This window comes from Oreochromis aureus, linkage group 23 (genome assembly GCF_013358895.1).
Source record: "Oreochromis aureus strain Israel breed Guangdong linkage group 23, ZZ_aureus, whole genome shotgun sequence".
In the NCBI taxonomy this organism is placed as follows: Eukaryota; Metazoa; Chordata; class Actinopteri; order Cichliformes; family Cichlidae; genus Oreochromis; species Oreochromis aureus.
This window is the reverse complement of record NC_052963.1, coordinates 6,462,767-6,487,989: the sequence shown is the minus strand read 5'-3', so window position 1 is coordinate 6,487,989 and position 25,223 is coordinate 6,462,767. Positions and strand designations below refer to the sequence as shown.

Genomic DNA, 25,223 nt, shown 5'->3' with positions numbered 1-25,223 from the left:
ACTTGATTCCGGTAAGAACACGCGTCCCCGTGCCCGCTTACGTGAGTGTGTAAACTAGCCAATCAAACTGTACTTACGCTCGTTTTAAATTACCGCGTCAGCCGGTAGTGCGGAGTTAGCACGTCTCCGAGTAGAGGGCAGCTTGCGGAGTCACCGCCCCGCCGTGTGTGTGAGTAATGGTGAGTATACATCTAGAAAGTTCATTCTGTTTCCTAATAAAGGTCAAATCCTTCACGTACTACTCTGACCGGTGAAGAAGACCAGTGATGTCTAAAATGACCTTGAACTTTTGAACTGTTTTTTTTTTTTTTAAATCATCTTTTAAGCACCACGAGTTCACGAGAGATATTAATTCAGAGGCATTTTAGAAGAATCAAGTTAGAAGTTACTCACTTTTTCATCATTGCTAATAAAAAAGTGACCATGAATATTAACCTGAACTACCATCTACACCCCATGTCCTGATGGCTACAGGGTTACAAAGTTGAACAAGTACACCAACATCAAAGGTCTGTGAAATACCTCAGTCACCCCCAAAACAACCTTTAGTGGCCTCCAGCGTCACGTTTACCATCTGTTGTAACGTCCCTCTCTGTCCACATTCACAAATATTGATTGAGCTCCCTTGATTAAACCAAGTGCTATTCACCCTTCACATGCTTGCATGGCCTAGAAAACAGAATGCATACAGTATCATAGGATGCCAAGGAAAACTAGGTGTTTGATACCTTTGGGTTAGAGGTCAGCGGCTGACAGCCAACATTTTATTAGTGCTGAGTTTCAGTTTATCAGTTTAGAGTGAAGGCAAAGGTCATCAAATATCAGTCAATAAAGAGCTACAGGAGATTTAGATTAGATTAATCAGTAATCTCTTTAAAAAGGTTTATGACCAAAAAGACACATATTAATAGGTGGCCTTTTCTTTCTGAGCTGCTGCAGCATTCCTCATCACAGCCTCAGGTAAGCAGGATACAAACGAGCTTATAAACACCTCCGTTAAGGAGAGCCTGGATACATTTGTAGGTTGTATAGGCTTATGAAGAAGAAGTAAAACATTTTCTTCAATTTTCTTACAGGATGTTCAAGTTAGTGCTACTGCTCCTGACACTGTCAGGTAAGATCTCACTGCCTTCACCTTTCACTGCTGCAGTAAAACTTGCCTATTGATTTGTGGCTAGATATTTGTTTCATATCATTACTGCCTCACCTAATTTTCAGATGATGTGTTTCTCAGAATTTAAACTTTTGTTTTAAAGACACTAAATATACGGTTCTGATATTAAGTTTAGTTGAATTCAGTTTTATTTATATGTTGGCAAAATCGCAAAAACAGTTGCTTCAGGTGCTTTATATTGTAATGTTAAGATCCTGCAATAATAGAGAGAAACCCCCAACAATTAAACAACCCCCTTTGAGTAAGCACTTGGTGACGGTGGGAAGGAAAAACTCTTTTAACCTTTTAACAAGGAGAAACCCCCACAGAACAAGGCTCATGTGGCAGCAACAATCTTATGCGACTGCTTGGGGCTAATGGGAGAAAGACAGGACAAAAGATGCACTGTGGAAGAGACCCCGAGATTAATGACTAATGTTTAAATGCAGAATGCTTTCTTAAGCCTAATCTTCAACATAAAGATTGTTACAGTCTCCTGAATCCTAGGAGCTAGCCCCACAGAAGAGGGGCCTATTTCTCTACATATCAGTTTATGATGAGTTCATGAAATAAGTGCAAAATACAAAACAGATTTTTCCTTAGAATCATGAAAGACACTGCAATTCCGACACAGCAGATCTAGATATAAAAAACTTTTTGATATCAAAACTTCCATCCCTATATTTCAATTATCTTTAAAAAGTAATACAATTATGTGAAACATCAGTAGGGTTCAGTGTATATATTAACTTTCCTGGCTGATCAGTGTAATTTTTTTAATTTATTTTGAGGTGCTCTTGACATAATTAATGTTGGCTCTGTTGTTTCTTGCAGCAAAACAACTAACAGTAAACATTCTGTACTTCCCTAATGGAAGTACAGAACTTTGACCGTTATCATTGATTTATCACACTGTTAAAGAAAGGTCATGGCCTATATATGAGCATTGCACAATAGTTAATAATTGACCTAAAAGGCCACACATTTATGTATCCATCAACTGGCAAGCTTAGTGCTATAATGTTAAACAAGTCAAACACCAGTGTTGAAGGCAGGGTGTGCAAATGCAGCTTCATGTATTTTATAGTTATATAATGTAACTGTAATCCTTTGCAGGCCTCCAAGCTGTCCCAATCAAAACCCCCAGAGGTTTGCAGAAGTCATCAAGTGATGTCCATCAATCTGTTCCTGATGGCTTTAGACAAGGTACAGAGCCTACTTTTACCCCCTACCTACATGATCCTACTGACACAGGCGAATTTGGCCAAGACTGAAATATCTCAAAAACTTTTGGTTGGATTCAAATGACATTTTTCACATTTATTCACGTTCCCCAGTGAATGAATCCAAATGGTTAATGATTATCCTCTTCTAGGGCAGCCAGTAGCTGACATCTCAAGAACTAACAAATTATCCTCTCAAATTTGGTTTAATTTAATTTGGGAGGTTTAATTAAAAGGGAATTATTAGGTATCTTTTCATCATGAACAAAGAAATGAACATGATAACCTGTTTAACATGATTTTGCTCACATTTAGCTAAGCGACTGTACCCTCTAAGTCTCCTCTTGAGTATCTTTATGATTTTAGAAGCTTTTTTACTTCAAAGGTCTTTTGTCTTTCAGCCGATGCTGATGTTCCGGTCCAAAGGAGTGGTGGTAGTTGGGTCCGTGTGGAAAATCCTTCTCATCTCCCAGATGGTTTCAGACAGGGAACTGAACCCTCTATGAAACTCAGAGATGGCTTCAGGCAGGGAACCGAACCCTTTTTGAAACTGAGAGATGGCTTCAGGCAGGGAACCGAACCCTTTATGAAACTCAGAGATGGCTTCAGGCAGGGAACCGAACCCTTTATGAAACTCAGAGATGGCTTCAGGCAGGGAACCGAACCCTTTATGAAACTCAGAGATGGCTTCAGACAGGGAACCGAACCCTTTTTGAAACTCAGAGATGGCTTCAGACAGGGAACCGAACCCTTTATGAAACTCAGAGATGGCTTCAGACAGGGAACCGAACCCTTTATGAAACTCCAAGATGGCTTCAGACAGGGAACGGAACCCTTTATGAAACTCCAAGATGGTTTCAGGCAGGGAACCGAACCCTTTATGCCTCTCCGAGATGGCTTCAGACAGGGAACCGAACCATTTCTGCCTCTCCAAAGAGGCTTCAGACAGGGAACCGAGCCCTATTACAGCTTCATCCAAAGAGCAAAAGTAGCATGTCAGGGGGAGATTATCAACAACAAGTGCTATGAGTTCAACCCTACACCGCTGTCCTTCAAGGATGCTCAGGTTAGACTATGTACCATTCCAACAACATATAAAAAGCTAATCCCCTATTCATTTAAAGGATATAAATAAAATGTTTCTCACTCTACAGGCCAAATGCAGAACTCTTGCCCCACATGCCGAGCTTGCTTCTGTAACCAGTGGTGATCTGCATTCCGATCTGATTTCCCTGGTGACCAAGGGTGGTAAGAAGAGCCCTGTGCTAACCTGGCTGGGAGCCACAGTCAAGGCAAGTTTATCATGTTAATTGGCTACCTATATAGGTATATATGGTTTTCTCAAAACATGTGGTGCTAAAACAACACTGAAAGCTTCTCTACTTAAGAACATCCTGAAAAAGTTGATTTACCAAGATATCAAAACAGTTGTTTCTAAACTTATACCACAATTTTACTCCAGTTCTTAGTGGTTGTAATGCCAGCAGTCTGGTCATGAGCTGTGACAATGAATGGAGGCCAAGGAGAGTGTCATCAGATATCTTATCAGCAGGACTGATAGTGTTATTCTTACCTTGATGAGACATTGACCTTCAAACTTTTATCTTAAAGTATTGCAATTGTGTCCTGTCACTAAGTGATGTTTTAAAACAAGTGAAGTGGTAATATGGTCATATTAGCCATACTTTTCTTCATATAAAGGGTCTCATATGCTAAGTTTATATTTTTATTGACAGTTTACAAATTATTGGGTTATATAAGACCACATATGTTTTTTTTTTTAACCTTTCATATGTATTCTGCACTCCACAGAACCAAGAGGCGTCATGGGTGGATGGATCAGAGTGGGGTTTTAGCGACTGGACGCCAGGTCACCCTAACATTCACACTGACAAACCTGTCTGTGTGGAGATGTTCGAGCTAGGTAAGAACCACACCACTCTCACACTAATTACTAATTTATTCCAGCATTTTCCAGAGAGTAATTTTGAAACACCTCTGCTTTAAATTCAATTCAGTTTTATTTTTATAGCGCCAGATTGCAGCAACAGTTGCCTTGAAGGCTCTTTATGTTGTAAGATAAAGACCCCACCATAATACAGCACTTGTGTGTTGTAGCTACAGCCTCACTTAATTTGGTGTGAGTTGTTAGATAATGGTATCGAACTTTAGACCTCAATATTGCTGTTTTATGCTTTAATAGCCTGCTTGCAAAAGTACAGTACTGTTTTATACACTGCTCAAAAAAAATAAAGCAACACTTTGATAACACATCAGATAAGATAAGATCTATACTGATATGGACTGGTTCATGTGTTAGGAATGAAAGGATGCACATCATTTGATGGAATTGAAAATTACCAACCTACAGGGAGCTAAATTCAGAGCCACACCAAAAAATCAAAGTAATTAATTGCAGCAACTCAGAATGGTAATCAGTAGTTTGTATTGGCTTGTATGCATACCTGACAATGCTAGGGAAATGCTCTTAATGAGATGACATTTGGGGGCTGTTCTCCCAAATCTGGACAGGGTATGACTGAGCTCCTGGACAGCCTTAGGTACAACGTGGCAGCATCTAATGGATGGAAACATAAAGTCCCAGAGGTGTTCTATTGGATTTAGGTCAGGCGAGTGAGAGTATGCAGGAACTGCCTGCATACTCTCATCACAGGCCAGTTAATGTCATGCACCAGGAGGAATCCAGGACCCAATGCACCAGTGTAAGTCTGACAGTGGGTCCAAATATTTCATCCTAACCTGTAATGGCAGTCAGGGTGCCTTTGCCAAGTCTGTAGAGGTCTGTGTGCCTCTCGATGTAAATGCCTCCCCAAACCATCACTGACCCACCACCAAACTTGTCATTCAGAGTGATGTTACAGCAACGTTCTCCAGGCGCTTTCACATCTGTCACATGTGCTCAGGGTTTCATCTGTGAAAAACACAGGGCACCAGTGGTGCCAATTCTGGCATTTTGTGGCAAATATCAATCAGGCTCTATGGTGCTGAGCAGTGACCAGGGTCCACTAAAGGACGTCGGGCCATTAGACCACCCTCATGAAGTCTGTTTATGATTGTTTGGACAGAGACATTTACACCAGTGACCTGCTGGAGGTCATTTTGTAGCTCTAACAATGCTCAGCCCGTTCCTCCTTCACAAAAGAGCAGATATAAATCTTTCTAAAGGGGTAATGACCTTCTCCTGCCCTGTCCAGCCCTCCTAGAGTAACTGTCTGTCTCCTGAAATCTCCTCCATGCTCGAGACTGTGCTGGGAGACACACCAAGCCTTCTGGCAATGGCGTGATTGATGGGCCATCCGGGAGGAATTGAACTGCCTGTTCAACCTCTGTAGGGTCCAAGTCTCACCTCATTCTAGCTGTAGTGACACTGAGCCTAGCTAAATGCAAAACTAGTGAAAAACAGTAAAAAAAAGATGAGGAAAAAAACACGTCAGTGGTCTCCAGCTGTGAAACCATTCCTTTTTTAGCGGTTGTCTCATTGTTGCCCCTGTTGTTCAACACCAAGCAGTTGAAGCTGACTAACAACCCCCTCTGCTACCGAACTGACCAGACCAAAAGTTTAGCTGACTTGATGCTCTGATTAAGGAGTGTTCATTTCATTTTTTTGAGCAGTGTTTGACTTATGGATTCATTCTACCACTGAAAGGCGGTGGTTCAATATTATAACTTTTTTCTCCTCAAATTGTAAGCGACTTAAAAATAATAAGTTTGCCAACTAAAATGCCTGATCTTCGTATTCATCTCAATCATGAGTGCTATATTACACAAGGGTTCCTTTTGTGAGGCATGTATCATAAAAGCACCTTTTAAACAAAGCTTTATAGAGTACTGTCTGCGTCACATAAAATTGATAAGACACCAAATAAAAAACTGGGATTATCTTTATTCTGCTGGACTAATCTATTATGATCCTTTTCCTATCCACACTGCAGACAACAGCCGGTGGACTACTGCCAACTGTGATCTGAAGAGAGCGTCCATCTGTACGTACATGATTCCTACGTAAGAAAAATTGCAAAGAAGCAACGTGAGACGGGCTCGCGGGTATCATTTCCTACGATACCTTTGTGTCCCCTGTCACAAGCTCTGATTGCGGATTCTTGAATAAAAACACAGCATATTACTCATCTGCGTGTTTCTTCTTCCTATAAAGTTTATTCCCTAAGAAATGAGTAAAAACTCCTTTGAATTTAGACAAGACTTTAATGATTATTTTCCACTTGTGTATACAAAGCAGTTTTTACAGATTAGGGAGCAAAGTTAAAACAATCTGTTACAATTTAGTACCTGGAAAGTGCAAAAGTACATTTTAACGACGCCAAAATAAAAATCATGCTGTACATTATATACTGTATTCATAAATAATCACAGATATACACACATCCATTTTGGTGACAGTTACAGAGAATGTAGCTAAGACACAAAATAGTACTTTGATTTTTCTTGGAAGTCCCATATTCTTGGTTCCCGGTGCAAGTGCGACGGACTAACATGTGGAATGCTGCTTTCACTTGATTCACAACAAGGTTTGGGATGAAGGAGAAGGAGAAATCTAGCTCTATGTGGACACCACGCTGGGATAAAAGGCACTCTGTTGCAGTCGTGGAATAACTCAAACAGTGGTCTTTGAATGAAAAATGTGAATGAACAAAAGAAAAATAAACTGCATTAATAGAACATTTTGTGCACCTTTCACAAAAATCTCTTAAAGGAGGACACAGACTGGTCTTTGCAATCCACCAAACTGACATTTAAATAAAACAAAATACAAAAATCAGAAAAAAAACCGAGAGATAACCGTTAGAGCAACTCTGTGCCCAGTGCCGAACCCACAGGGCTGCAAAAGTTCACAGAATCAGACAGGAATAAAAAACATTTGGCAACAGAAAATAAACTCTCACTCTCACACTCACTCGCTCAGGTATGGTGCAAAATTATGAATCACACAGCAGTTTCATACTGCAATATATTACAGAGTAATGTAATCACATTCACATGCACGTTTGTCCCAGTTGACCCAAACATTCTTGAGGCCCCACACAAGGAAAACTCTGAAATCAGTCACTTTAAAATAAACAGGAAAGCGAATGAGAAGCACAAATAATAAAGGGGGATGGGGTTTGAGGCAATGATGAGAGCTAAAGGCATTCAAAAGGGGAAGAGAGGGAGTCCATTTACAGTCCCAGTTTAGCCATAGGAAGACTGGAAAATAGAGGATCTGACTGAGCGAGGCATGCTGGACAGAAATAGAGGAAAGGAAGCACCGACAGGCATGCGATGAAGGAGCTGTATTGCTGATAACACTGACATCTCGTAAAGCCCTTGAGGATTTCTACTTTCTCCTTCATTTCTAAACAGTTAGAATAGTTTTAAATATGTCACTCATGAGACAATGTGTGAAAAAAACTGCTACTTTCACTTATGAATAGAAACAGATTCAAGTAATCTAAAAACATTCAATGAAGCACAGAGAAATGTGACGTTATAGTTGTTTTTCGTTGCACTGCTGTGATAAGTCTTCATGTCGAAGCTTGTTGTGACTGAGAATGTAGTGTTTTTTTTATTCACAAAACTAGACCTTAATTAATGATATGCTAATGACAAAACATTAAAAGTACTTTTTGTAAAATCCCATGCTTAAAGCAATCAACAAAAATTAACTGAAGCATCCAACAGAATGTGAATGGATTTGTTTACACGAGATTATCAACCAATTTTCCCACGAGGTGATGAAGCGAGTCATTATTTTATCGTTTGCCTCTTGAGGAAACGGTGCATCATTTTAATATCAATGTTAAAATTATAATATTTGGTAAAAACACTGCCACCTGGTGGTGAAACTGTTAGTTACACTTTGGAAAGGGGAGGGGGGAACTATAAAAAGTACCTTTAAAGACATCTTTTCTGATGTTTCTCAACAAAAAACGTCAGCTACACCCCAAATGTAAAAACAAAAACGAAAAAAACAAACAAAAAGTGACTTCTGCATCACTATTTCTTGTCTAATCTCAAAACCAAAATGCCATGCATATGAACAGATGCCAAGCAGCTGGGCACGCGCACGAACACACACATAAACCAAACTCTCAATAAAACATCACTAACAGATCACTCACACTCACACACACACACACACACACACACACACACACACACAGGTATATAAAAACGATAGAAAAATGCAGACAGTTTGGTCTTGTGAGTGGTGGAGCCGTCTTACTGCATAAGGCTGCGTGGTGGCAGCTTTGAGGCAACCATGAATCGTCCTGGCCTGCAGATCACAGGCCGAGTGTCTGCACCGAAGGCTAACTGAGGGGGAGGGGGAGCAAAAAGGCCACTTGAAACAATATTTTCAAATAGCACACAGCAAAACTGTGTGCAAACACACATCCATCCATCCCTGCATACATACAAGAGAACAGTTAGTTAACCGTTAAATGAGGCTGACTGTAGTAAAGATTCTGATGACGAGGGCAGCTGTGGCGTGTGCGAGAAGTGGGCAGTGGTGTGGTTTTGCTGAGGCTGGCGCTACTTCTGCTTTGGAACCACGGCGCCAGCGCCATGTGATCACAATCCAAAGCAAGAGCACTCAAATGCACATGTGGGCATGCAGGCTTTGTGGTGCTCCTGCACCCCAAAACCTACCCCCTGATAAAACCGTGGGAGGTGATGGGAGAAAGAATCTGCTCGGATATGAAATGACAATGTGCGACGTGCTTGAAGGGGATGGTTTAAGGGCTTGGGGGACAGGCGGGGAATGGGTCAGTTGTGGTCTTGCTGGGTGTTGTACACCGTCTCCCCCGAAGAGATCTGAGTCAGTCTCTTGCTGGAACCCCACAGCTTCCGTGTGATCTGGCCCGAACGCATCTGGGAAGAGTGGAGGAGGAGGTGGAAGAAGAAGTGAGGCGGAGGAAGGGGGGGGAGTAGGGAAAGAAAAGCATGAAGTCAAAGGAAACAGGGGGAGGGGGGTGAGGGGGTAACATGATTCATGAGTGATCGATTAGTTCATTGGAGCTTGAATGACTAGTGAGGCAAACAAAGAAAAACAAATTAAAGCTCGAGTCACTTTGGTGTGAGTCAATTTGAATGCAAAAGATAAAAAGCAGGAAGGTGCAGTGATTCCAAGGGGGACTGTCTGGATCAACCTCCTATATGTGTGCTAACACACCATTTACATGAACATAGCATATTAAGCCAGTCTGGCACAGGATTAGTGATTATTCGATTGTAGCTACACTGTAAATATGGCTTGAGTTTGCAGAATCGTTAATTAGTTTGTTTCACAGCATTTTTTCTTATAGTTCGTAGAGCACACTCAAAACACAGAATGTAATGACACTTCAGGTAGACAGCATCGGATGGAGTTCTGCACAGATGTCGAGTATCAGAGAAAACAAAACAGAAACAAAAATACAGAATGAGGTGCACACAAAAAGTTGCTTCGATTTCACAGTTGTGGTTCTAGTGGCTGAAGGAATGTGGCTCAGATGTGTTTGTGTGCCTGTGTGTGTGTAGTTGTTTTGTGAGGAAGCCATATGACTGTGTGAGACAGCCATCCCTGAGAAGAACAGGTGACTGTGGGTTAAAAGGTCAACGTGGGGTATATGTGTAGCAGGTCTCATGTGTGTGTGTGTTAAATCTACAGCAATAAAAGTGTTATAGGGGATGCACGGCACTAGAGCTTGCTAAGGTTTGTGGGAGGTGGAGGTGGGGCTGAACACCAGTTGGTCGCGCTGGTGGAGCAGGCGTGTTGGTGAACGAGCGCGGAGCGGTGCCAGCAGGGGGGACGCCATGAGCGGCGATCCCTCAAGGCTCTGAGCGATGTAGTTCCGCAGCGAGTTCTTTACCTCCGCCGGCTTGCCCACGGCCACGATGATCAGCTTGCCGTCCTCCAGTCCCACCAGCACGTGGCTCTGCTCCTTGGTGACTGAGACGCAGCACACTGGCACCCTCATGGCCATGGGCTCTGCGCACAGAGACAGGCTGTGGAGGAGAAACAAGCTCGAGGTTAATATCTGTAACCTTTCCATGCAGCTGCCAGCGAGCAACTTTTATTTTAGACGGTGTCGCTGGTTACGGTCCGAAACAGCTAAAACGCCATAGCACAAAGGCCTCTACTCTTCAAAGCTTTTGATGAAAGGCTCTATAAAACAGAGCAACTGGTGAAAGAGCCAAATACCAACAGCTAATGTTCATTCAGAGTCACCGATATTGTTTCTACAAATTTACCTGTAGAGGTCACGGATGGACAGGTATCCCTGCTCGCTGCCGATGACTACATACTCCCCAGAAACACACATGTCTGTCACCTGCTCCATCAGAGGCTCGCTGCAGAGGTGCTTCCCATTTACAGAGTACAGGTGGAGGGCATTTTTATCCTGGCAGGAGGGGGGGAACAGAAGAACATTTAAAAACTTTAACTGCAGGTCAAAGGAGTTTATATCTGAATTCAGACCTAAAAAAAGTCTGACTATAAACCAACATATAAGTACATATGCACTTGAAACGCTGCATTTCTCACGCTCCCCTCTTCTCACCTGTGCACATACTTACTAGTGTAAGCCCAGTTATCAATGTGATCTTTAAGTGTCTACTGGTCAGATTGGGTCTGTTCCATGGTGGCTTGTTCTGTTTCACGTGCACTGTATTGTAATTATTAGTTTATATTTATTTGAATGTAGAGGACTGAGTCAGCTTGTAGGTTTGTGGCCTCCTCTGACTGTCAGAGACAAGGATCTGGTCACCGTGGATAACAAAACAAACAAACAAAAACAGACACACAGAGGTGCAGAGAGTCCTACCCACCTTTTAGATTGTGTGGTAGCCTAAAAACTTAAAATGTGCACACACCTTGAGTGTTGCTTTGCCCTCCAGACAGGTGTGAACCAGCATGTGACCCTCCCAGGACACAGCCAGGTGGAGGATAGACAGCGGCAGCGAGCTGTCGCACGGTGGACGCAAGCAGCGCATGTACTGACCCCGGCGCACAGTGTGGATGATCACCGTCCCGTCCTGTTGAACGGAGAAACAAAGCACAAAGCTCAAAGTAATGCACGTGTTTAGTTTAAGGGGGGGCGGGGGGCTTCAAACCTTTCAGGTCTGCCCGTCTTCAAAGACTCACAATTCCAGCACTAAACCCTTTTTCCAGCTCATTGACTCAGCATGTGATTAGAATAGCTTTTCACACATTCTCACATTTTCACGGTGGTATTACAATTTAAATGACCAGACAGGATGAGATGAAAAGCAGCTGCGGGCCCTCAGCAGCAGTCAGGCGTGTAGACTTACCCGTGATCCAGATACAGCCATGTCCAGCTCTGTGCTGATGCTGACGCTCACCACCTCGTCCGTGTGTCCGTACAGTACCTGAATAGGTTTGGGATGGAGACCAACAGGAGCTCCACCCTGGCATAAAGACAAGTTCACAATCAAACCAAAAGAGGTGATGCAAGCCCTCTAAGTCTCTATTTAGCTCTTAAAATATGTGCATACACTTGAATAAAGCTCTTATTCCTAAAGCTACAATAACTGGCTGACCCAGAGATGATTGACGCCTACTTACTTTGTTAATATTGCAACAAAAGGAACCAATATTTCGAGTGAATGGGGAAACATGGAGGAATTTAATTTTTAATCAGCATTTTCTGTTAAAAAGTGAAATCATGGAATTGTTTTAACTCTTAGGTTCAAACTGGAATTAAAACTAAATCCAAATTTGACAAGAAGTCACAAACAGTTTCTAGTTAATAGCTCCTTATTAGGATTTATTTTTGCACTTTTATTTTCTTATTTCTGCACATACTGTGTACATTTTATTCTGTACATATGGTATTTATTTACTGCGCTTGACTTGCTTTTTCCACCGATGTGGGAAAGTACTCGAATTCCATTGTATGATTATAAAACGTATGACTGTGCAATGACAATACAGAGTAATAACGTGTTTTAAGTGTGTTTCTGTGCGAACCTGCTGCAGAACCTGCCACACCATGCAGGTTGTGTCTCTGGAGCCAGAGATCAGATGGATGCCACAGTGGTCTGTTGACAAGCAGGTCACGATGTCTGAAGGAGAGATGAAAAAGCACAGGTTAAAACATAAATGAATAAAAATTCACATACAACAATACACCTGACCTGTGGTTGTTTCTTTTTGGGTTAATAATGACTTTTTCAGGTTTTTTACCATCTTGCTATCTAGAACAACTTAGAAGCTCTCAATTTAGAAGCTATCCAATCACATGCCTGCTCCTCGACCTTACAAACCTAACCCAGTGAGGGCAGGACTGAGTTCGTTATCATAGTTTTCAAAGTGGTGCAAGCAAAGACTTTTCCTTCTTTACCCATGTGCCGGATGTGCTGTCCTACAGTCTTTCCCTTAACCAGTGAAGTGACTCGCAGACTGTTGTCCCAGTGGCCACCACTGAAGAGCAACTTTCCATCATGGGAGACCACAAACAATCCAGCGGTTACCTCCACGCCGGGTGCGAAGGGTCCTGAAAGGAAGCGCTGGGTTCTGTGAGGAGATGATGACAAGAAGACAGATCACGCTGCAGGCAGAATATCCATCTATCTAGATATAAAGGACGTTACAGGATCACTTGATTTGCTCACTGCCTGCTTTTGCCATGGTGTTTCACCAATTACATGTAAAGAAAAATGCAGATGTTATATTCTATTAAAATATGTATTTCATCTGATATTACCAACATTTAGTTGTTTGTTTTATAACATTTAGTTATTTTGTTTTATACTTAGGAGTCCTGTACAAGCTGATGAAACTGGACTAAATTTATTAGATTATAAAATATATATACAACAATTTATATTACATAAAATACATTTGCTTGTGTCTCTTATAGTTAGGTTATGGGTCATACTATTACACATGAACCTGTTCCATTTCCTCTTTCCTCCTTTGTTCTTTTATTCATTGTTTCTGGGAAGTACTTTGAAATGCTGGTTTTGAAAAGTATACACAAATAAACTCCATTATTATCATTATCATTATTATTATTATTATTATCATTATTATTATTATCATTATTAGTGTTATACACCCTGGTGATCCATGGATAACTGCACAGTGATCACCATGCCCACTGCCTTGCAGGACATGCAAATCCATTCTAAATGAATCCAGCACCAAAGTCAAACCCAGTAAAAGTGCTTTATAGTATAAACAGACATGCTGACTTTTGATGATATGATATGCATATGATGATAGTGCAGTGTCCTTACTTGGTGTTAGAAACTGTGGGGTCCTTAATGAAGGTGAAGTAGTTGGAGATGTTCTTGTTATAAGGCAGCCACCCATGGGTCCCCAGCAAGCAGTTCTGACTCACCGTTACCTGCAGACAGCATGAACACCACAAAGGCATCACTGCCACTGATCAGTCATTCCTCTTCACCTTTCCTTAAACCAGAAAAGCCAAGTACAAAATCAAGGCTCACCATGGTGTCTGGGCTCCCCTGGGTGATGAAGGAATGTGACTGATTCTTTGGGACCACAACCTTAACCAGCGGCACATTGTCACTGATGCCCTTCATAAAAACACGGTAATACGTTTGGTCAAATTTTAGCTCACAGCATCTGACATGTTAGGAAAGAAACTGCACTATTTTATTTTATTTGAGCTAATACCTCAACAAAGAAGGACTTGAGGTCACTGAGGTGCTCGAACATGCTGAAAGGACACGAGTCCAACTGAGCTTTCCTTTTCTCCACTTCCTCCTGAGACAGGCGCACTGGATGGGGCTCCTAAACACAAACACACACGCACACAAACTCCAATATCAGACTGAGAACAGCAGATATTCACTAACAGATGCCAGAGTGAGTTTGCACCTTGAGTAACTGGCAGGGTGTCTGACCAAAGTTGCTGATCATGCCTTCCAGAGCCTTACGCTCCTTTTCATCAGTGATGGCATCCAAGTCCACCGCCCCTGCAAACCCAGACCATCCTCTTAATACTAATATATTACTGCACTTATAAACGCAACAGTCACGATGAGATGTGGCAGGCCGATGGCTGCTGTGGATTTGTTACCCTCATATGTGCAGTAGTAGAAGACGTTGAGGGCTTCCACCGCTGCAGGGCCCTTCTGTTTGTAACCAAAGATCAGATCAATCCACTCATGGAGGTGGGCTGACACATACTCTGATTCCTGTAACAGAAAAACTGCGATTACAACCCAAACACTCCAAAGCAGATAGTGTCCATCTGCAGTTACAGGTTAACGAGTACTGCATCACTTCTTTCTTATACAAGAAACATATGTTTGATATTTACCTGGAACTATTTGACTATTACTGCCCTCCTTCTACATGCTTTCAAATGACTGATAGTTGTGTTAGATTTAAAATGTTGTGCTTCTAGGTGCATTATCACCATCTGTTTAATCTATATGATCTATTTAAAGCAGCTTTAAGAAGCATCATGATATGTCAGCTGACTCAACTATTGTCTGGAAACAGTCAGTCTGTGATGCATGCAGACTTGCACTGTTAGAGTGTCTGCTGTGGGAATGATCCCTACAGAGTGACATCACACAGCAGTGGCAGTAAAACTGCATCTCACCAGAGCTTTGCGGTGCTTGTAGATGAAGTCTTCAGGGGACTTGGCCCATTTGGGCAGAACAACATCATTTACTCTTTCCTTGGAGATCTGCAGGCGACCCAGATCAAATCCTGCAAGGACAACAAGACCAAAGCACAAGGAGTTTGAATGTTTTCTGACTTATATCTGTAATTGTATTTGTGTATGACAGCCACACAGAGCACAAAAAGGACTACATTTAAACTGGGGGTAGCTGTAATATCTGAAAAGATTTCTGCATACACCAAAAAGTGAAATCTCACCATTTTGGTTTTCTAAGAACTCTGGGAAGTAGAAGAACTCAGGGATGAGCTCCTTCACGTCGTTGGGGTTGTCCATGAGGGTCTGCCATGTGGCTGGGATGGAGTGGAACTGACGGTCGGCACAGTCGAACCTGGTAGGGTCAGGGTGGTAAATGGCCTGTATTTTGTATTTGCCTGCGCTTTACTAGTCCCTAAGGACCCCAAAGCGCTTTACACATCCAGTCATTCACCCATTCACACACACATTCACACACTGGTGATGGCAAGCTACATTGTAGCCACAGCCACCCTGGGGCGCACTGACAGAGGCGAGGCTGCCGGACACTGGCGCCACCGGGCCCTCTGACCACCACCAGTAGGCAACGGGTGAAGTGTCTTGCCCAAAGACACAACGACCGAGACTGTCCAAGCCGGGGCTCGAACCGGCAACCTTCCGATTACAAGGCGAACTCCCAACTCTTGAGCCACGATCGCGATTAAGCTCTGCAGGCTTTCATGCTATGGTTAGAGTCTACATCCACACAGATAATTGGACATAGACACCAGGAAAGAGGATGGGAAAATAAATCATGCATAATTTACCGTCCACTCTGTAGCTGGATGTGCAGCGACGTGAAGGGCTCCACCCTGATCATGTAGTGCATCACGCCGGCAGCGTTAGAGTAGTGGGTGCCATAATGGAACCTGTCTATGGTTCCTGTTGGGTCTTCAAAACTTTCATACCTGATGGACACATTGAATATGTTAGTTAATGCTCTCAATGATCAAGATGCTCGTCAGAACATTTGGATGTTAATTCAGTACGAGAGTGAAACGTACTTTTCTCTAACCGCCTTTGCGTTGCGTTCATTAAGCACAGCGACTGGTTTTGACAGGTCCCTGAATACCCGAGGATCAGAAAGGTCCAGCTCCTCTGAGGTGTAGTCTGCTAGAATCCAGGGAAACTGAACAAACGGCCACAAATGATTCAGTCAGAACGGAAATGAAATGAACCAAGAATGCAGGCTTATGGGTTTCACAGCTGTACAGTATTATAATGAGTGATGAACTTACCACTGGGTACTGAGCCAGGTCATTGTACGTTCTGCCGGCAATCGTGTTGAGCTGCATCAAGTAGTCAAAGTTGGAAATCTCTCGGTTCACCCATTTCTGTGACAAACCCAAGACACAAATCCTGTGAGCTCATTCTATTCAATGTTACCCAAGAACCCTTTGCTCTCTGCTCTCATGAGAGAACATCAAGTTATTTATCAAATTTAAGTAAATTCATATTTTTAAATGAAATAATATTTCAGTGATTTTTTCCTCAGTGGTAAAAGACACTGTTGGGCTTTGGTCTTTTAGAAGAAGTTGCAGAGTTTGTGTAAGGAGGCTGATACTGTTACTGTGTCCTGACCTGTGTGAGTCCCGAGGCTTTGAGGAGCTCCTGAGGAGAGCGGGTTTCATATAGGTTGAGGGATCGCAGCAGTAACATGCGGCTGTAGACTTTGTTCCTAGCCTGTAATAAAAACACACAGTTAGTATCTTATTTTTTCCTTTCACTATTTTACTTGCTACTCATAGAAAATTACACTTGTGTGCCAGCACCTCTTTTTTAAAGTTGAGGAAATAGTTGGTTTGGTCAATTAGGAAGATTTCCAGAGCTGAGCGCCGAAGGTTATAACGTCTAAGGTGGACCTCTCGGATTTGCGACAGAGGCCATTTGAAGTCATGACCCACTCCTTTGGGGGGGCAAAAAAATGACACATCGAGCGTTAAGTCTGTTCTGTCTTTCTCTCTTTTTGGCCTCCACCTCTCTCTCTCTCTCTCTCTCTCTCTCTCTCTGTGCTTCCTCACCTTCCTCCTTCTCCTGGCTGCTATCATAGAAGTAGATGTGCTGTGTGGTGAGCTCCAGGCGGCCGGGAACCACGTCCACTATCGTCACCAGCTCACAATCCTCCCACAACACCAGCTTCTCCTTCTGGCCCGCCTCATCTGCTTCAACCCTGCAGGAACCAGAGTGGGATGTTGCTTAGAAAGCCTTTCAATAACTCAGCACATCTACATATTCTACATGTTCTGTTGATTGACAGTCATTATTTGGTAACTGACTGGTTGTTGGCAGCAACAGGGTCGTCCTCTGGCAGCTCCAGGATGTCGTCTTCCAGGTCGCTAACTTTGACTTGCTTCACGGCCTCCAGCAGCAGAGACTCTGGGTTTACACGCTGCTGATGGACACCTGAGTAAAGCAAGTGAGACGGGTGGGAATTAAAAACTGAACTGTTAGCTCAGCTCTACAGATTTAAGTACACAATTTGTTTTTGGGGTTCCCATATAACCGTTCATATACTTTGTCTGGGCGAAAATGCAAATTGGAAGGACTTTTTATAAGATTAAGCCCTAGAACAACAACATCAGTGTTTTTTACTCTTAGTTCCACGAATCTGTCAAAACACGTGGCGCTTAAACTAATCCATCATCTCTGAAGAGGAACTACTCAAAGACAGAACAAAAGACCAAGATGATATCTGACATGATTCAGAGACGCTGTTTAAGAAGACAACACGGGCCCAGAGGAGGCTGAATAGGAATCTGCTGCCCTGCTCGTGTCCCCAAAAACAGCTGAGAAGTAAACCTATGATGCGGCAGTGATGTACGTGCACAGCAAAGTTGCAGCTGTGTTGCTCTGGTGGGACTGAGCTGTTAATCCTATGCAAGCATGTATGTATGCACTACACTGGGACAAAGCTAAGGTTCAAAATAGCTTCAAAACACATGGATTTAAAAGATGGCTGCATAAGAGACCTGCTTCTATAAGGACTCTGCCTTGTTTCTCATATCGGTTTCTGTTAATCTGTTTATTGCAAGTAGGTTGGATGAGTGTGCTCATGATATACTGTACACACACACACACACACACACACACACACACACTTTTCCCCTATCGTTACATCCACCCACTGATGTCTCTGTTCAAGCAGCGCCTGCTGCCAAACAGAGACTCTAAAGTCAAAAATATTCAAGCCTACATTTCTCTACAGTGACGACTCAAGTGGCAGGAGCTCGTCTAAACAGAGAGAGATATTTCAGAGGAAAAAGAAATGCTATCTCACCCAGGTTGTCTCTCAGAGCACTGGCCTCTCTGTGAGCATCAAAGTTGTAGTTACGGACCAGCTTCAGCCTCATGCGGGAGTAGTTTTCAGCACTCGATACCCTCCAGTGCATCTCATCCTGATGCCTGTTAAAAATGTTACATAGGAAGCTTTAAATACCTCCAAATCACACTTTCACTTAAACCAATCTAGTTCTATTCTATTCATGCACTTAGACTCATTTTTTCCCCCCACATACCAGTGTCATTCTTTCCATTTCGTCTTTATAACTAAACTAAGCCTGAAGCTTAGTTTAGTTATATAGTTGATTTGGAACTATGGTTACTATGGAAGAACAAGAGTTGAAATCAGTACCTGTCAGCCCAGGGCCCTCTCTCACACACCAGACCCCGCCGCGCTGCCTTCCACTGCCTCAGGGTGGCGTTATTCTGGCTGTGCTGCTGCTTCAACATGCTGTTGTAGCGGAGGTTCTCCTGGCGGCCACGGCGTGAGAAAGGCTCCACAAATTGCTCCTGAGAGACAGCAGAATTTTGACATTTTTTTTGTTTTTTTACAAAGAGGAGCTCTCTGAAGTCATCACCAATTCACGAACATGCCAGCTAACCTGGAAGCGGATCTTGCTCTCTCCCCTCTCCCGCTCTCTCTTATGCAGGCTGACCATGAAGGCCTCGTAGCACTCTTTCCAGTACAGAGCCATGGTCTCGTGGCCCTGACTGAACATCTCGATTTCATACTGCTTCATGTACGGAATAATCTGAAGACAGACAAAAGACAGGCAAAATGAGTAACTCTTTCATTTTTGTCCTGAAGCAACAGCAGCACTATATTCCAATCTCCTACATATTTATCGAGGTAGACACGCCATTCGGGTGAGTTGCAGTAAAGCTTGAAGTCGTCGAAGAAAGAGGGGCTCCCGTTGGTGTCGGGCAGCTGAGGCAGGTGCAGCTCCATGTAGAGGAGGCGGTGGACTTTGGAGAGCAGCGTTCGCAGCAGTGGAACCAGGAAAGAGTACATCTCCTCGGTCTGCTCCTGGATGGAGCGCCGCAGGATTCCTTCCACCTTCCCTAGCAGGTAGCATGCCTCGTCCTGGCTGGAAATCTCCTTGGTCTGCAGGATGCCGTTAAGCTTGGCGGTGGCCATGGCACACACCTGGGACAAAGGTTATTTATTACTGTGTGTGCATGCGATGCAGTATGACGATGGAACACTGAACAAAAAAGATTCACCTCTGGGTCTTGCTGAGCCATGAAGCCCAGGAGCAGTCTCAGTCCAACCTGGGAGAGCTGGAACCACTGAGAGCCAGAGGAGTACCACACCATGAGGCTGTCCATCAATGTCACCGCCTCTTCCAGCACCTTCTCTGTCCACAGTGCTGGGTTGATGAGACCCTCCGCCTGCAGGAAGTCTTGTACCATGTGAAGGAGGCGAACTGCATTCTCAGTGTGCTGCGGTAGCGTAGCAGCTGAAGCCTCTCGGTTGTCGCTCACCGCCCACTCCAACATGCGCTCCATCAGACTAGAGGAGGAAGAGAGCGCACAGAGATCATTCAACACGTTTTAAGCTTCGACTTTGCCCAGCACTGTTAAAACTTAAATAGAAGGCTGACCTGAGCTTGATTTGGTCGACAGGAAGGAGCAGCTCATTGGCAGTTCCCAGTTTGGTGAGAGCAGAGAAGACCTGACCACGCTCCAGCCACGCTGAATCATCAGAGCCCTCGACGCCTCGCCACATCACACACAGGATGATCTCCAGCAACATGCTGCACAGCTCCTCTTCTGCACGCTAGGGGGCGACATTAGACCAAAGAACGAGAGAGCTGTCATTAGATCAGGAGGGTCAAACTCAGGTTTACTAAAGGCCACAGCGGGAAATGACAATCAGAACATGAGCCAGAGATATATGTGTAGTTTACTGACACGCTAAATGTCTTTAAAGATGAATATCTCCACATAAGCTTCCAGAATTCCAGAATTTGCCTTCAGCAAAATGTATTAAGATCACAAAATTACAGTAGATTAGATTATTAAATAAAGTGCCTTTTATTCATCTAATGGGGAGTGTAACAGCCCATGTAACAGAACGTAATGTGAACAGGAATTAAGCAGCCTTAACGTTGTGCTCCGTACGTTCAAGAGTACTTTTTAATTTTACCATTTAATGTTTTCAAGCTTTTCTCCAACCCTCCTACAGCTTCACTATGACCCTCCTTCGATGGCAGATTAATTAGATAGTTTGCAAAATTTATGCTGTTCAGAATAGACTGGACTTCACATAGATATTTAAAGTATTTCAGCCATTATTATCTATGAAGCGCCTTGAGGCGACTTTTGTTGTGATTTGGCGCTATAGAAATAAAAATTAATTGAACTGAATTGAAATTAATTATCTGTAAGGACTACTGAGCAATGAATTCTGGGTAAACTGAGTAGCGGTTTGTGAAACAGGCTTAAGATTAAGCAGCAACTCCTTTTCCATATACCACTTTGAAAATGTCAAATTAGAGGTTCTAACTGACGGCATCCTGTCGTGGGAAGAGACAGGTTGTCTCTCTCTGCTCTTCCCTGCAGTGAGACACTGAAGTGATGCAAAAAAGCTTATTAGATAAAAGTCAGCGGTGGGCACCCTGAGGTGACAGTGACATTTCACTCAGTGAGTCGGAAGCTCACGCTGTTTACTGCCATTAACATCAGAATACTGACTACCATATACCATCAGACTGCAGGTTGAGATCAGTTGTTTCAAAGACTTGTAAGTGATAACGGGATTCAATTAATGAATAATCAGATCCATGACTGATGGAAGGTTTTCGTTTACAGTTTGCACTCAGATTCCACCGACTGACATCACTACTGCATGTTTACCTTAGGGAGCATCTGTTGGCATTTATGTCATTACTATTCCTCTGCAGGAACAGACGCTTCCTGCACGGTGACTCCGGTTCTTTAATTCTGTTTTAGAGAGTTTTAGGAGGAGATGCAAGCAGCCGCAGTTTGTGCTGTCACTCTGTACAAAGATGTAGATTTAAAAAGGAATACTGGGGACATGTCCCCCCAAAAACGTGTGCATTTGTGATTTTTGTGTTTTCTTCACCAGAATGGAGAAAATGCGACAATCAAAATGTACTGGACCAGACTGTGTGGCAAGACCCCCAGTTTAACATCTTCTCTTCCAGTACTTCAATATTTGAATGAATCCTAAAGCCAAGCCAACACTTTAAAAAAAAAACGACAGAATAGACATAACAACAAATTAAATCTGGGCTTATTAAAACTGTTACTTGGGCTGACCATTTGCTCCTTTATTACAATAAACACACACACACACACACACACACACACACACACACACACACACACACACACACACACACACACACACACACACACACACACACACACACACACACACACACAGACACAGTGCGGTTAACAGTCACTAAAGCTGCTGAACATTAGCCCCTAAAAAGGGAACCATTTTCTCCTGATTGAGTAATGTTTGCTTAAGATTATGGAGCCTAAAAATGAAAACACAACAGCTCTGACCCAGTTTAAGTCTCTTATGTCTTTAATAGAGGCCAATAGGCTTGATGCTGAGTGCAGAGACTGTAGGAATATCAATAAATAGTGAAAGATGGACTAATTAGTGGTTGGCATTTTCACGTGACTTGTTGAAAATAACTATTTTTTTTATTGCTGGGCTCTGATATAGTAGCTTTGCATGATCGACAGTTTAATATTCCTTATTTATTTTTTTCTGGGCCTTGTTTTTTTTTTATTTGAAAAGTAAGCAAAAGCATAACATGTTCAATTTAAATTAAGTGCAAAGCCGTGTAGAAGATTCGAAGGATCACCTCAACATTGTTGAAAGACTCCCCCAGCGAGATGTTGTCATTAAACAGGAAGCTGTCTTCAGTGAGGGAGGAAGTTGCGTCTCGATCCCCGGAGTTCCCTGGGAAAGGCTTCGAGGTTTCCAGTGGTGAGGGCGTGCTGGGCATGCTCCCAGGTGTCTGGCTGCCGCTCTCTCCACCCTCATATGCCTGCAGATGGGACAAATCCAGCATCAAGCCCCCTGATTTTCCCACCACCCAGGGCTTCACGTGGGGCTGCGGCTCAGTGGAGGCAGAGGAAGACGGCGTATCCAACAGCGAGATGACGTCGCCGTTCTCCAGGCTGTCCACAGAGCGGGTATCACTTATGCTGATCCGGTCATCCTCCACCCGGTCTAAGCGCCCAGCACTGCCTGCCCGTGCCCTCCTCTCCAACGGCAGCTCCAGACGGTTGCTACCGCCGCTGGTCCGGCTCAGCTCCAGGCTGCAGGTACTGACAGTATCCGAGCTACGCAGCGCCAAGGACCCTTCACCCCTTAGGTACAGCCGCATGAGGGTGTCCTGCCAACACTGCTGCTTTGAGATCTGAGCAGCAGCATCCTGTTGGGACTGAAGCAGCTGGTACACCTAAAGGCAGAGGAGGCAGTAGATTCAACTTTGAAGATGACAAAAACCAAAACAAAAATCTTTAAAGGTAAACTGTAAATGTAAGTTACAGATAGAAACAACTTGAATTAAGGCTTTTACACATCACCTCACTGGTATTACCTCACTAAACACTTACCTGACTGCAACTTTATGATTACAATCAGTAGAGTCCAGAGCTATTGAGGAATTATGTTCCTTTGTGAATTATGATCCCATCACAGTTAAAAAAAGGAGGATAACGCAGCAAGCGAGCAAGCGCTTGGGGACAGGGGCAAGGAAAAACTCCCTTTTAACAGGAATAAACTTGAGCAGAACCAGTCTCGGGGTCAAGCCAGAATTAACTCCCCTAAGTGACAAGGGTGTCTGCATTTTGACCCACCTAGACGGTTGTGCTCTTGCTTGGTGCTCCAGAGAACGCAGGTTCTCTAGGGAACATTCAAAAAACGTTCCTCTTGCTGGAAACACACTCGCTTTCCAGTTTGAACAATCTCAAAGTTGTTGGCCATGCCATGGTATCTGATTAATGCGGTGCCACTCTACTGTTAAGGCTAAGAGCATTATGTCTATAACTTCCTTCTGTTCCCTGAAAGAGAGGAATGAGATACAACACCAGGTTCCCCTGTAGCACACCTGGGCTCGGTGAATAGTTAGGGGTAACCATGATGACAGGCTGTGCAGGCAGGCCCATGCATATGTCAGCACAGGTCATCTGCCCTGAAGGCATTAACAGAAGTGTCTTCAGCAAGGACACAAAGACAGTGATATTGCATACAATATATATTGTACGTCGTTCCTTTCCTTCAGGGAACAGAAGTTACAGACATAATACTGTTTTTATTAATGTATTGTCAGTTAAGAAGATGAGTTGTCTCAAAGCGCTTAAATTTTAAGGTAAAGAAACTACAGTATAATAGAGGGCCCCAACGATCAGATGATTCCCAGAATACAAGCACTTGGTGGCAGTGGGGAGGAAGAACTCCCTTTTAACAGGAAGAAACCTCCAGCAGAACCAGCCATCTTCTGCAACTGGTCAGAGGGTTAAGGGAAAGAGAAGAGAGAAAAGAGAAGCAAAGAGAGAGCACGCACAGAAAACAAACGAGACAAAAGACAAAACTACAAGAGAGAGTAGACAAAAGTTAACAGTGGCATATAAATGCACACTGAAGGCTTTTCAGGGAACTTAAGACAACCTGATAATAAAATGTTTCAACAGTCCAGGCTGGAAGTCACAAATACATGCACTTAGATTTTGCAGATGAAAGAAGGCAACGCTCGTGATTTGTTTAAATGTGTGTAGTTGCTATACAGAGTATCTGATCAGACACTATGTTTTATCATTGCCTGTAACAGCAGGGCAACTAAAGAAGTTATGACTGTTTACTCTCAGCTGTTCATATGTTATTGATCTACTAATGTTCAATAATTATTTTAGACTAAATCATTCATCACTGTATTCTCTCTGCTGATGATGTTTTCACATGGATGTGAGTATAATGCACTGATCTAAATGCGTGGAGGAGGTGAAAATAGTGGCAGTGAGTGCTGGAATTCTCCAGGCTTAAACTGAGGACACGCAGTATTATTATTATCACTACAATAAATAAAAGGAAATAAGGTATGAAGAGAAACAGAAAAAGGAAACAGAAAATATTGTGCAAAGCATTGGATACTGTGCACTGATTGGAGGACCTTCAGTCATTTCCTGTGTGCTAATTTGCTAATGAATATAATGAACGGTGTGAGTGCAGCAGATTTAAGTGCAGGTGGTTCCTCACCCTCTTGCAGACAATGAGTCGCACGCTGGGTCCAGCCCGGTGAGTGAGCTGGACCAAAGCCATCAGGTCCTTGTAGTTTACCACTTGATCTGCAGATTGTAGACACACATGCTTTTACATTGATGCAACTATATTCAGTATTGGTTGGTTCATTGAAGTGCTAATGTGTTTTTTTTCCCCTCAGTGACCAAAATATATAGCCTGTACCCCACCAATCTGTCCAAAGTAATCTTTACCTGTCTCCATATAAATGCTTTTTGCCTTTAGCACCAGTGTGTTATCAGCGTATAAGTATAATCCACAGTTCTTTTAATTTTTTAAAGAATAACCAAGTTATGCAATCTTTTATGTTCCTGTATGTGTATTTGTTTTCTTACTAAAGAAAAAAAAGCAGAAAAAACAGCACAAATTTTTAAAATGCACTGAAGCAAGCTCTGACCTGTATGGAGGACTTGGTTAAGGAGACAGCGGATCAGGGTGGGAGTGATGTGAAGTTCAGAGAAGAGCAGCGACAGACCGGAGTAACCCGCCTCCCTCAGCCGCAGTCGCTGCTTATTCTTCTCATAGACCCGGTCGCAGCGCAACATTCGCTCAAACAACTGCAAGAAGCGGAAGAGAAACACACA

The 25,223-nt window shown here is 43.1% G+C and overlaps 2 protein-coding genes across 4 annotated transcripts in view; one reads left to right on the top strand and one right to left on the bottom strand.

The window, feature by feature from the left end:
• The first annotated feature begins 85 nt into the window (after window positions 1-85).
• On the top strand, window positions 86-6,520 carry LOC116334411. 2 transcript variants are annotated; one of them, XM_039606687.1, is made up of 8 exons: window positions 86-179; window positions 940-960; window positions 1,077-1,114; window positions 2,270-2,359; window positions 2,778-3,442; window positions 3,531-3,668; window positions 4,189-4,300; window positions 6,330-6,520. In XM_039606687.1, the coding sequence occupies exons 3-8, from the start codon at window positions 1,078-1,080 to the stop codon at window positions 6,401-6,403; spliced, it is 1,116 nt and encodes a 371-aa protein (XP_039462621.1). In that variant the 5' UTR covers window positions 86-179; window positions 940-960; window position 1,077; the 3' UTR covers window positions 6,404-6,520. The 2 variants fall into 2 exon arrangements, with proteins under 2 accessions (XP_039462621.1, XP_031613698.2); XM_031757838.2 differs by lacking the exon at window positions 86-179 and having other exon boundaries at window positions 874-960.
• A 60-nt stretch (window positions 6,521-6,580) lies between these two features.
• The window catches only part of nbeal1 (neurobeachin-like 1), a 57,790-nt gene continuing 39,147 nt past the window's right edge, over window positions 6,581-25,223 (bottom strand). For both annotated transcript variants that reach the window (XM_039606686.1, XM_031757785.2), the window contains 30 exons: window positions 25,037-25,196; window positions 24,598-24,686; window positions 22,199-22,801; window positions 19,955-20,130; window positions 19,575-19,863; window positions 19,189-19,497; window positions 18,953-19,102; window positions 18,703-18,860; window positions 18,349-18,473; window positions 17,348-17,474; window positions 17,093-17,241; window positions 16,844-16,977; window positions 16,653-16,754; window positions 16,310-16,405; window positions 16,076-16,200; window positions 15,839-15,979; window positions 15,257-15,387; window positions 14,976-15,085; window positions 14,445-14,562; window positions 14,243-14,340; window positions 14,039-14,155; window positions 13,849-13,938; window positions 13,636-13,745; window positions 12,738-12,910; window positions 12,365-12,459; window positions 11,686-11,802; window positions 11,248-11,409; window positions 10,627-10,775; window positions 10,245-10,380; window positions 6,581-9,264 (listed from right to left, as the gene is read on the bottom strand). In XM_039606686.1, the coding sequence (XP_039462620.1) occupies window positions 9,160-9,264; window positions 10,245-10,380; window positions 10,627-10,775; window positions 11,248-11,409; window positions 11,686-11,802; window positions 12,365-12,459; window positions 12,738-12,910; window positions 13,636-13,745; window positions 13,849-13,938; window positions 14,039-14,155; window positions 14,243-14,340; window positions 14,445-14,562; window positions 14,976-15,085; window positions 15,257-15,387; window positions 15,839-15,979; window positions 16,076-16,200; window positions 16,310-16,405; window positions 16,653-16,754; window positions 16,844-16,977; window positions 17,093-17,241; window positions 17,348-17,474; window positions 18,349-18,473; window positions 18,703-18,860; window positions 18,953-19,102; window positions 19,189-19,497; window positions 19,575-19,863; window positions 19,955-20,130; window positions 22,199-22,801; window positions 24,598-24,686; window positions 25,037-25,196 (4,644 nt within the window). In that variant the 3' untranslated portion in view covers window positions 6,581-9,159. The remainder of the gene's footprint in view (window positions 9,265-10,244; window positions 10,381-10,626; window positions 10,776-11,247; window positions 11,410-11,685; window positions 11,803-12,364; window positions 12,460-12,737; window positions 12,911-13,635; window positions 13,746-13,848; window positions 13,939-14,038; window positions 14,156-14,242; window positions 14,341-14,444; window positions 14,563-14,975; window positions 15,086-15,256; window positions 15,388-15,838; window positions 15,980-16,075; window positions 16,201-16,309; window positions 16,406-16,652; window positions 16,755-16,843; window positions 16,978-17,092; window positions 17,242-17,347; window positions 17,475-18,348; window positions 18,474-18,702; window positions 18,861-18,952; window positions 19,103-19,188; window positions 19,498-19,574; window positions 19,864-19,954; window positions 20,131-22,198; window positions 22,802-24,597; window positions 24,687-25,036; window positions 25,197-25,223) is intronic.